The sequence below is a fragment of the Echinops telfairi genome, unplaced genomic scaffold, assembly GCF_000313985.2.
Source record: "Echinops telfairi isolate 266 unplaced genomic scaffold, ASM31398v2 ScPeMD7_7400;HRSCAF=8409, whole genome shotgun sequence".
NCBI lineage: Eukaryota > Metazoa > Chordata > Mammalia > Afrosoricida > Tenrecidae > Echinops > Echinops telfairi.
Window position 1 is genome coordinate 33305039 of NW_022111300.1, and position 11325 is coordinate 33316363.

The 11325-nt window shown below is 45.8% G+C and overlaps 1 protein-coding gene across 1 annotated transcript in view; it reads left to right on the top strand.

Moving 5' to 3' along the window:
- Positions 1-3102: 3102 nt before the first annotated feature.
- The window catches only part of HAUS1 (HAUS augmin like complex subunit 1), a 9509-nt gene continuing 1286 nt past the window's right edge, over positions 3103-11325 (top strand). Inside the window, exons 1-6 of the mRNA XM_030887257.2 lie at positions 3103-3177; positions 3643-3817; positions 6336-6471; positions 8845-8979; positions 9743-9866; positions 10353-10418. Of these exons, the coding sequence (XP_030743117.2) occupies positions 3130-3177; positions 3643-3817; positions 6336-6471; positions 8845-8979; positions 9743-9866; positions 10353-10418 (684 nt within the window). The 5' untranslated portion in view covers positions 3103-3129. The remainder of the gene's footprint in view (positions 3178-3642; positions 3818-6335; positions 6472-8844; positions 8980-9742; positions 9867-10352; positions 10419-11325) is intronic.

The following is an 11325-nucleotide window of genomic DNA, read 5'->3' on the forward strand; positions in this document are numbered from 1 at the left end:
TCCTGATAATAGAGGACTTAAAACAAAGCGAGCAAACATGAATCTGAGGGTGAGGTTCATTCCAGAGTATGAAGATAACTAGAGGTGACCACAATTTGTAACCCTAAAGAAGAGAAGATTAATATTCTAGTAGACTACTTGTTAGCGTTCCTTTATCTTACCCTTTATCTTACCCAGCCTTATCTAACTCTATGTTGGCAACACCTGGGGGTGTTGTGAAACTAGATTCCAATTCAGTACTATCTGGGGTGGCTATGCGAATTCCAGCAGGGGTTCAAAACAGAATAAAATGTTTGATGTCCTGCTTCAAACTTCTGACCTTTCACTTAGTAGCCAAGCATGTAACTACATGCGCTATCCAAGAACTCCCGTGGTCATGGTCCCTCTGTAAAGAGTTTGTGCCTGATTAAGTCAGACCCACCATGCTAATTCCCTATGTGATTTGGGACTTAATCCCATTCACAAAATTCCTGCACAGCAGCACCTAGATTAATGTTTGATTGAATAACTAGGAGGTGGGTATGCTCTACAAAATGGCTGCTGTCTCCCTTCTGCTCTCCGGAATTTCCCTTGTACCTTGCCCTAACACACTAGAATGGGGGAATTCTAGTAGATACAGTTTCAAGGGAGCCAAGTTGGCCTATCACAATTTCATTACCTAACCTAAAAGTATTTGAGTTACTAAGTGTAGTATTAATTTTGGGGGAGTAGGTTGGGGGCCAGGCCCCACCGCTACTACTACCCACGGGTTCAGTAATGCACAATTGTATGGTTGAGATATATAAGTCTTATATTAAAGTTGTCGAGAGCATGATAGATAGAAGAGGTATTACAATGATGCAGTCAGACACATTACATGGTAGCATTGCTCACCTCAGCCTTGCTTAGTGGTCCACGTGGAGAGAGGGGGAAGGGAAAGAGGACAGGAACAGGGGAGCAAGGATGGGAGAGGAGAGGGGGAAGAGAGGGGAGAGACCAGCGAGAGAGAGATTTCTATTGCTGACCCATGCCTATATACCTTTTGGGAGTGTGCAAGCCCACTAATTACAGGTAAAGACATATGTCACAGGAAGGGGTTACACTATAGGTTACCCAGCAATGAGAGGGGGTGGTCTAGGGACATATACTCAATAGGAAGAGGAGGGATTGGGGTTATACATGTGACAAGATGGGCGGATCCTAGATTTAGGATGGTAGCATAACTTTGACCTGTTCCCTGGGTCTCCATAGGAACCATTATCAGTAGGGTATAAACTCCTTCTACAGGAACCTGTCCATTGTCCCCAGCAGCAGGGAGTGGGCCCACTGCAGTCTGACAACTGATCTCAGGGAGGATGCCTGTTAGCACCTGACCTCCCCCCACAACTAAGAACCACACTACCACTGTCTGGGTTTTGGGGGTTTTTTCTGCTTGTTTATGGTTTGTGTTTTGTTTTTTTAATGTATACAAGGAGATTTCAAAATATTCATGGGGAAGGATCATGTAAGTCCACACAGAAGAATCACACCAGCCAGTGTGATCCAAGGATTTCCGATAATAAAATCCCAATCTGAAGGAGGAAATAGTATCAGCTTAAATTGTGAACACTCGGTTTGCAGAGGACTATGGATGCCAATCAAAGCCCAAAAACTATTTGCAGGATCCCCACATAGACTCCAATGAATTTGTTAGTCTGGGTTGACTAGAGAAAAAAAAAAAGAGACACTCACAGGTGTAGAAAAAAGAGCTGTATATCAAAGAATAATTGTATATTAAGAAAACAGCCCAGTCCAGTCCAAATCATGCCCATGTCTGATGCCAGTCTATAAATTTCCCTTCTGACTCACGAAGCCATGCAATGACACCGACGCAGGAAGATCACAGGCTAGTGGGTGAAACGTTTGTGGATCCAGTAGCCATGGAAGCATCTCAGCACTGATGTGGATCTCCGAGTGGTTCCTCCAGCTCCAGGGCTCTGGCTCTGTCAGCATGGCTCCATGTGTCTTGTCAGTAGGCAGACAAAGCAGAGAGTGACTGGGTCTGGCCTCCAGCCAGCGATTTAGCGCCTTTGTGCCTCCAAATGAAGTCATCAAGCTGCGACCTGGTTTACAGGCGAGACTCCACCCCTTCGATCAAGTTGACATGAGATTTACGTAATCCCTTCTGACTCTAGTTCAGGGAGATGTGAATAGCTTTGCTATCAAACAGCATTGTAAAGTCGATTGTGGTAGGTGTTAAAATATAATGTCTTATCATTTGATATCCCTTTTAACCCATTTTAAAGTTGTTTCAGTTTTTTATATTTTCTGCTTTCTTTTTCCTTGAGGCTTTTCTATGTTTTGTTTGGTCATTGTTTTCTTTCTTTCTTATATTCTTGTTTGCTTCCTGTTTGTGTTTTGTATGGCTTTCTATATGTGAAATCCAGGATAGGTAGATCTATAGAGACGGTAACTAGATGGATAAATACCTAGGGCTACGGCAAGGGAGGATGGGGCAAATGGGGAGCTAACAATGAGTTGAAGAAAATGCTCTGAAATTTATTGTGGTGATGATTGCATAAATCTTAATAAAATCAAACGATTAAATGGTACGATATGTGAGCAATATGCCAATTAAACTTTTCGTTTCATTCCATGGATAACTTCCATTATCTTAATCCCATTTTCCATGAATTTTTGACACTCCATGTATATTAGAATAGATAAGTGTATATTGATACGTCCAACCGACGACTAAAGATAAGATTTATAAAGATACTGTTAATGAAATTTTCAAAAGAGAGAGGAAAAAAATTTTTTTAATTTAAAAAAAAAGAGGAGGATGTATTCTATTCATAACAGAACCTACTACCGTCAGAACAAAATCGTAGTAAGGCAGGGACTACCTGTACAGTAAAAGTGCCGAAAACTATAGCCGCTTAGAGCGGAGTAGGTGGCCTCCGGGCTGAGAAGACAAAGCACTTCCTGCCCTGGAGCCCTTGACCAAGTTCATCCACGGACGCATTAGCCTGGACACTGAAAACCACAACTCCCAGCATCCCCGAGGCGGGATCGAGGCCGCGGTGTGGGCGTGGCCCCAAGAAGGCCCTCCTTCGGGGGGGCCGGGCTAGTCCGCCCGGAGCATCTCGGGAAGTGGCGGGAGAAGCGACGATGGCGGCGCTGCAGGAGCAGGGCGGTCAGTTGCAGAAAGGAGCGCAGGTGAAGGGCGCTTACTCTTTGACTCAACTTCCCCGACAGCGCGTCTCCTGGGAGTCACGACTGCTTCTTTCTGCCCCCCTGCGCCTTAGACCCTCCGGGGCGCTTCCCTTCCTTCGTTTCCTCCGGGGGGCGGCGGGGAGGCGTAGAGGAGGAGCCGGTTAGCAGGAGTCCCTGAGCCTCCGCGGCTGGCTGCCCCGAGCTCCAAATCTGGGCGCTTACTGAAGCCGCGGGGCTTGATTCCTTGAGGAATCCAATCCAATCATTGTTCTCCGGGCTCTTCCCGTTGCTCACTGGACCACTCAGCTTCGTTCCGTTTCTGACCTCGGCGCCCTCCCTCGGATCATTTAGGGTACCCGGATATTCAGAGGGCGTTTCTTCTGCTTTGGGTCCCTTCTTGTCGCTTGGGGCCATGTCGCTGAACGAAACTTGTAACAGCTGTCCCCCTTTGAATGTTTTAATGGTCAGGTGGCTGCCTGGTTGAAAACCGTATTTGGAGATCAGCCCGTTCCACCGTATGAGGTGAACCCACGGACCACCGAGGTTCTGGCTCACCTTTCAGAACGCAACAAGGCGCGGGACAGGGACGTGGCCCTGGTAATAGAGGACTTGAAGCAGAAAGCCAGCGAATATGAATCCGAAGGTGAGGTTCATTCCCGAGTGTGAAATTAACTGGATAACTAGAGATGAAGACAATTTGTAACCCTAAAGAAGGGATGATTAATCTAGCATAGACCACTTATCCTCTTTTTAAAAAATGTTACTAAGACTGTTAGAGTAACTTTTTAAAGTCTTGTATCTCATGACGGTGCATTGGGGTTCCAAGGCTGTATCTTTTTTTTCTTAATCATTTTATTAGGGACTCATACAACTCTTATCACAATCCATACATACATCCATTGTGTCAAGCACGTTTGTACATTCATTGCCCTCATCATTCTCAAAACATTTGCTCTCCACTGTCGCCCCCTGGCATCAGCTCCTCATTTTGTAAGGCTGTATCTTTACAGAAGCAGACTGCCTCATCTTTCTCCCTGGAAATGGCTGGTGAATCTGAGCCACTCACTTTTCAGTTATCACTTTTCTGCTTAGCCCACCGTGCCACCAGGGCTCCTGACAACAGAACTGAACTTAGCCTGACACACAGCTGCCAATGTGATTTGGTCTGCCACCTGTCTGAGGGGCACTTGGTGTGGCTGTGCCATGAACTTGACAAATCCCCCAGGCTGTGTACTCAGGATTACATTAGAAATTTTGGTTGAGCAAATGGCATTTGAAAAAGTATCTTCAAGACTACTGTTTTTATAATTAAAAAACAAAAACACTGCCCACCAAGTCCATTCTGACTCATGACAGTGCTGTAGCACAGAGTAGAAGCGCCTTTTAGGGTTGCCCAACCAAACACCAAGCTCACTGCCGTCGAGTTGATGCCTACTTATAGGAGACCGACCCTGAAAGACAAGGAGAACTGCCTGTGAGTCTCCGAGACTGTAACTCGTCAGCTTTCTCCCTCAGAGCAGCTGGTGGTTTCAAACTGCTGACCTTAGGGTTAGCAGCCCACCCGAGTAACCACTATGCCACCAGGGCTCCTTCATAGGATTTCCAAGACTTTGTACATCTTTAGGGAAGCCGACTGCCTCTCACATTGTTCTCCCACCAAATGGTTTTGAACTGCCAGCCTTTGGGTTAGCAGCTGAGCTAACCGAGCACTGCACCTGTGTGCTGAACCTGGCGCTTGAAGAGTCACCAGCTGGCACTGTTGCTCACGATCTATTTTGAGTTCACTCTGAGTCGGCCTAGCTCTTCCTTTTTCTGAAGGTGATGGAATTCTCCAGGAAAGTTTCACAAAATATAATCATAAACTTTTTGGTCTCTGTAGGATGGATTTAGGCACTATTCTCCAGAAGGCAAGGCCAAAAATCACCTTGAGAATGCTAGTAACAGGTGTTTCTCAGTGATACTCAGTTTTTGTAAGATCTTAAATATTTGTTTGTTTGAATTCAAGTTAAAGTCAAGCACCAGACAGAAATCAGGAATTTGTAAAATAGCTCCATGTTCACTCCCAACCAAATAAGGACACTGCACATCAGCGTATTCTCTTAGTTGACATATCTGTGAAGTGAGTTTTTCTTCTTACATTTATGGACTTGAAAACCAAGTTGTATGCTAAGCACCATTGTGCATGCGCTCTGTCTTAAGTCCCACAACGATATTTTGTCTTCCCAATGTGCCCTTTGAGCTATTCTGTTCAGTCCTTTGATTTCATCACATCTTTCACGGGCCTTAGCTACCCTCGGTTCAAGAGCAAGTTTTAGAGTCTCTCCTGACCTCCACTTTGGTCTTGTTTTTCTTTGTCTTTTTCATACCATTTGCTTTTTCACGTATGACGTTCCTGATGTCCTCCCACAGCTCATCAGGGCTCCTGTCATTAGTGTGCAGTGAGTCTGATCTGTGCTGAGATGGCGTTGACATTCAGGTGGGACAGACTCAAAGTCGTATTTTGGCTCTAGTGGACTTGTTTTCATTTCCTGCAGCTTCAACTTGAACTTGCATATAAGCCACTGTTAACCTATTCCACAGCCAGCCTTGTTTTGGCTGATGATTTTGAGCTTTTCCACTCTATCTTTCCACAGATGTAGTCAATTTGATTCTTGTGTAATCCATATCCCAAACCAAAATCACTATTATTCAGTCTATTCTGAGTCATAGTGACCCCGTAGGACAGACAAGTGCCCTTGTAGGCTTTCTGAAACTATCAATATTGTAAAGCACCAGTAGAGTATCCACATCATAGAATGTCATTTGTCAATAAAAAGGAATGAAATACTAATACATGCTACCACATAGATAAACCTGGAAAGTCCAGGTACAAAGACCATACATAGTATGATTTTATTTATTTGAAATTCCCCAAATAGGTAGATTTATAGACAGAAAATAAATTAATTATCTAGGGATGGAAGAATGGGGAGGCCTTAGAAGGATGGGGATTTTCTAGGGGGGAGATGAAAATATTCTAAAACTGATTGCGGTGGTGAATATACAACTCTGAATAGATGTTGCAAGCCATTAAGTTGGATCTAGAGGTGACTTGCATGATATGGAGTAATACCGTTAAGAACAAAATATCTTGGTCACCAGGGAACCCTTTATCTTTTCAGCGAAGCATCTTCAAGACCTGCTCCTGCAGAGTGTGAATTTCTCCCTTGCCAACCTCTCCAGCACCGGCTCCATGTACCTGAACGCTTTGGTTGACATAGCCATGGTTCTGGAAACAAAGGATTCATCACTAACTAGGTAAGATTTGCGACAGAATTTCATTGCTGCCATCATAGGTGCTGTTTAGTTCTCTGGGTAATTTCACATAGTTAATTCGTAGTAAATATAAAAACACGGATTTTGCTAGCTTTTTCCCGTTGCTACCGCGTATAATTCAGATACATTCGACATTGGTTTATATTTAATGTGGTGGTTCCTTCTAGGATTACATTTGTGCCGCAGTGAATTAGTTTGTAGGACGTCTGTAGCCACAGTCTGTCTTGACTTCCACACAGTGACTAGGAGGCGCTGTGCAGCGTGTGTCCAAACCAAGGGATTGGGTCGCTTGCTGTAATGCAAACGAGGCCTGTGGAACCTGTGATGGGAACGGTGGGGTGTCCACTTGGTTGGGCCATGGATTTCAGTGGTCGGGCAGTTAGGCAATGATGTAATTTGGCAGTTGTGGAACGTTATAGTCATCCTCCACTTGGTGATCGGATGTAATTGTCTTTGAATCACCACCTTACTAAAGGTATGACTCAAGCTGACCTGTCACCGCCCTTACCGCCCTTATTCAAGTCATGCCCTTGCACTCCCTTGCTCGAATAAGGGGGTTTCCTTCAGGGTCTGGTCTACATCTGTCCAGCTAAATGAATGCCCTGGTGGCACGTGGTTTTAGAATCCTTTCTTACTTGCCCTAATAAAAACTTGACATTTGTGTACAAAGGGGCTTCAAAAACTTTGTGGAAACATTCCATTTTAACTTTGTTTTTCCACAAAATTTGGGAAGCCCCCTTGTCTATCCCCAGAGAGATACGTTTTGACTACGAGGCTGTACAGCATCAGAATTCTAGCCTTGAATTAAGTCAGCTCCACAGCCACCAAATACCAGTGACATGCCAGGCACTATGCTACGAGCATGGGGGAGGCAGCGATGATTAATAGTCACCGTCAAGGACAGTCCCTGCCCAGAACCAAAGAAGGAATAGGGACAAACTGATACAGTGTGACAGCTGCAACGCTGTTAGAATAGACCGTCTGCAGCTGCGTCGAACAGGGAAGGGAGATTGCCAGGAGGGAGGGATTTTATCAGCGCTTTGAAGGACAAGTGCTTTCCAGAGAACGGGAAGAGCATGTAAAAATGCATGCAGGCGTGAAACGTGTGGTTGTGTAAGAAGCCACACAGGTCCTTTGACCCAACAATTCCGTCCCTGAGTAGATAAGCCCAAAGAATTGAAAGCAAAGGACTGTGCCATGTCCGTGGGATGGTTAGTCACAGTAGCCAAAAGGTAATTGTCAGGGTAGAGGTGGTCCTATGCATGAACCTTAAAAAATGCTCTTAAGGCTGGTCCGAAGGTAGTGAGATCTCAACGATTGCTTACAGTCAATTACTGGTTGACCTGTGTGTCTACCCCCCCCCCCCACTACTGCACTTGACTAGTCTAATAAAAAAAGCTTTTAAAAGACATAAAAGGGCAAATATATCATCCATTTGCATGAAGCATTTGGAATAGAGAAATGTAGCGAGAACGACGTTTATTAGTGATTATCAGAAGTGAGTGGAGGGTGTTAAAAAAAGGAGGTATTATATAATGAGTACCGAATTAAGGGTGATTAAACAAAAATGGAAACAAATAGCAGTGATGACTGTAAAGCCTGGTAAACTGCCACTAAGTTGTGTATGCCAAAACGATCAAAATGCCCGTGTTAGGCCGGGTTCGCTAAAGAAGCAAAACCTATATGCATCTAGAAAGACCCTGATGCCAAGAAGTGGCTCACACCACTGTAGAGGCAGGGGAGTCCAGTCTCATTCAAGTCCCTGGGACAGGTGTTCTCCTGACTCCCATAGCTGCAGGGGCTGGCCAACAGGAAGCAGGAAGATGAAGCAGGATGCCCACGGTCAGGTGGGTGCCGAGCTGAGTGACTCAGAAGTCAGCCAAATGAACCCAGGGTCAGCAGTCTGCTGCTGACCCCTGAGAGCGGCAGGCAATGTGACAGGAGGCCGGAAACCAGATGCAGGGTCCAGATCCAGAAGACGAGCACTAGCCTCGTGCAGCTCCGGGGTCATGAGGGCAGACCAGGCCCCTAAAGAAGCCTCCCTTCACGTGTCCAGGCTGTGGCTTGATTAGAGACGTGGTACTCTGTTCTTCCCACAACTGCGTGGCTGCTTCACGGAAGATTCCGTGTCATCACAGACGACAGGCTGGGTCACGCCCTGGGGGATGCTGGCCCAGCCAAGTGGACAGAAAGCTAACTGTCCAGTGGCAAGTGCTTTATTTGCTATGTTTCACCGCAAGCAGAACATGTCTAAAGTAAAGAATCCACATAGATGTGAATCATTCTTTATAAATGAGGGGGGAGTTCTACGCTTTGCCAGTGATATCCATGTATGTAACCAGAGGTTTCTTTTAGTTTTATTCCTGCAGTGAACGACTTGACCTCTGATCTTTTTCTTACCAAATCCAAAAATGAAGAAATCAAGCTTGAGTTGTCAAAACTGGAAAAAAATCTAACTGGAACTTTAGTATTAGAAAAATGTCTACAAGAGTAAGTGAGTAAGCTGGAAGTGGGAGCCATTTTAGCTTGGCAGTAGGCATGGTTTAAAGGAACGCATGAGGAACTAGGGCCCATACAATGTTTCTGAAGTAGATAACCAAGGGGGCGGGCAGGTATCGACTTGTGTTTGTTTACTTCCTCTAATTTCCTTTGGGGTAGTTCTTTCCATTAACGGGGGCCTTTTTAACGTGTCTGGATTTTTCACTTCGTAGTTGACAAGTCAGGGGCATTCTATTGTGTAGCTCTTTTCTTACGTTAGCGCTGGTGTCTTTTCTTTTCAGGCTACGGACCCTAAGTCCCTGGACTTCATAAACTAGGGGCTGTGAATAAGGAGTACGTGTGTGTAGAAGTAATTCGGTGCTGTATAGAAATTCACCCAGCAAGTACTCAGATCTGGATGGTCAGGGCAGCATGTCATTCCACATTCAGGAGAGAGGCCTTGGAACCTCCCTGTTTCATGTTGGTCTTAGGATAGATTAAGACGTTCTTTGGGAGGGATTTGTTTTCAGTATTGGTTAATTTCTAAATCATTTAGTAAAAGAATGTGTACTCTTGAGAAAAGTCTGGAATGGCAATGTAGAGGGGCCCGTGACCTGGAAGAATGCATGGCAGTTAGTTTTGGGTAGATCATTTATGGCAGACGATCCTTCAAGTAGATTAGCTACAATTTGCACCCAGAGCATGGTAGAGTTTGTTTGCTTTTTATATCGTCGTTTCACGGAGAAGACGGTGACTCTGCCTGTATCTTTTGAAGAGACCTCAAGAAAGCAGAGCAGCATCTCTCCAAGGAAAAGGCCAGAGCTGACCGTCGCCTTCAGAACATGGAGTTTCTAAAAGCCAAGTCAGAGGAGCTCCGATGTGGAGTCACAACTGCCGAGGTTAGTGTGAAGGCCTGAATAGCGTGAGTTTTTACGGAGACCTTCACTCACGATTAGACAGTACCATCCCTCCTCGCAGATCGAAGAACACAGGCACAGAGATCTAAGGTAACTTGCCCCCACTCGTGGAGCTGCCTCACACCAGATACAGATGCAAACCCAGGTACTCAGGCTCTTAAGCATTGGACCCATGTCACCACAAATATGTTAGTGCGGAAATAATTCAGTTATAGCAGTGTTTCCCAAAGTGGGGGGATACCCCCTCCCACCTCTCCCCCTGGAGCATTGAAATGATCCGGGTGCCTGTAAATGCAAACACCTGCACTTTATCCTGCATGGTGGGCTGTGGTCCCAACGTTTCTCCTTTGCTGTTACCGCATCAGAGTTTGGGATGGGTGTGCAGCTTCTCCGCACCCCAAGGTGCATAGATGTCACTCTGAAACTACCAGCCTTCTCCTCACCGAGGCCCCTTTTTGGTCTTTGCAGGAACAGCTTTCCGCCAGGGGCATGGACGCTTCCCTGTCTCACCAGTCGCTGCTAGCACTAGCGGAGGTGAGCCGGTTTTAACCACGTGGGCCTCCCGGGGTTGCTTTTTGACAGAGCGTTACTTTTATGCTTTATGTTCACCAGTACTTGAATCTCTTTGTTCAGCTACCTGTTACATATTAAGGGTTGGTTTATTGACCCACTGTTTATTGAGGGACTGTGCGCCAGCCTTCTAGGTGCTGATACTCCTTTCCTTTCAGTGCACAACAACAACAACTATATCTCTCTATCTATCCTCGAATGCTTCTAGTTTCCAACTCTCATTCTGAGCTTTTAGCGTGTAACTTCTTGGTGGAAAGAGAGGGAGAGAAGGGGTTTTCTGTATTGCTGTTGCAAGAAACGTCGGTGGTCATCTCGGATCTCCTCTGGCTCAGCACTCCATCCTACTCTACCTGTTCGACACCACCCCTTTCTCTCACACCACTCTACACCAATGCAGGGTTCAATAATTTGTTGCAATGGCCACACAGAACTCACAGGCAAAGTCACAATGAAGGGGGATTATTCGGGAATTTGAGGAGTCCTGGTGGCATAGTGGTTACAAGTTGGGCTGCGATCTGCAAGGTCAGCAGTTCTAAACCACCAGCCGCTTTGTAGAGAAAAGACAGGCCACCTGGAGGACAAAGAGTTATAATCTCAGAAACTCTCAGGGCAGTTCTACCATGTCCGCTATGAGTCAGCATTGACTCGACGGCAGTGAGTTTTTGTTTTGTTTTGTTTTTGAATTAGGGAAGTCAATAGGTTCCACAAGTCAGGATCAGCAAGCAGTGAGGATGCAACCGTTGGTCTCCCCTCAGCAGCCGAGTCTCTCTCCGGTCCTCAGTCTCTCAGGCACATGGTCCCTTGGCCTTTGCCTCCGTGGGCCAGGAGGCCAGCCCGCCTGTCCCTCTACCCGCCAGCCCCATAGCCTCAG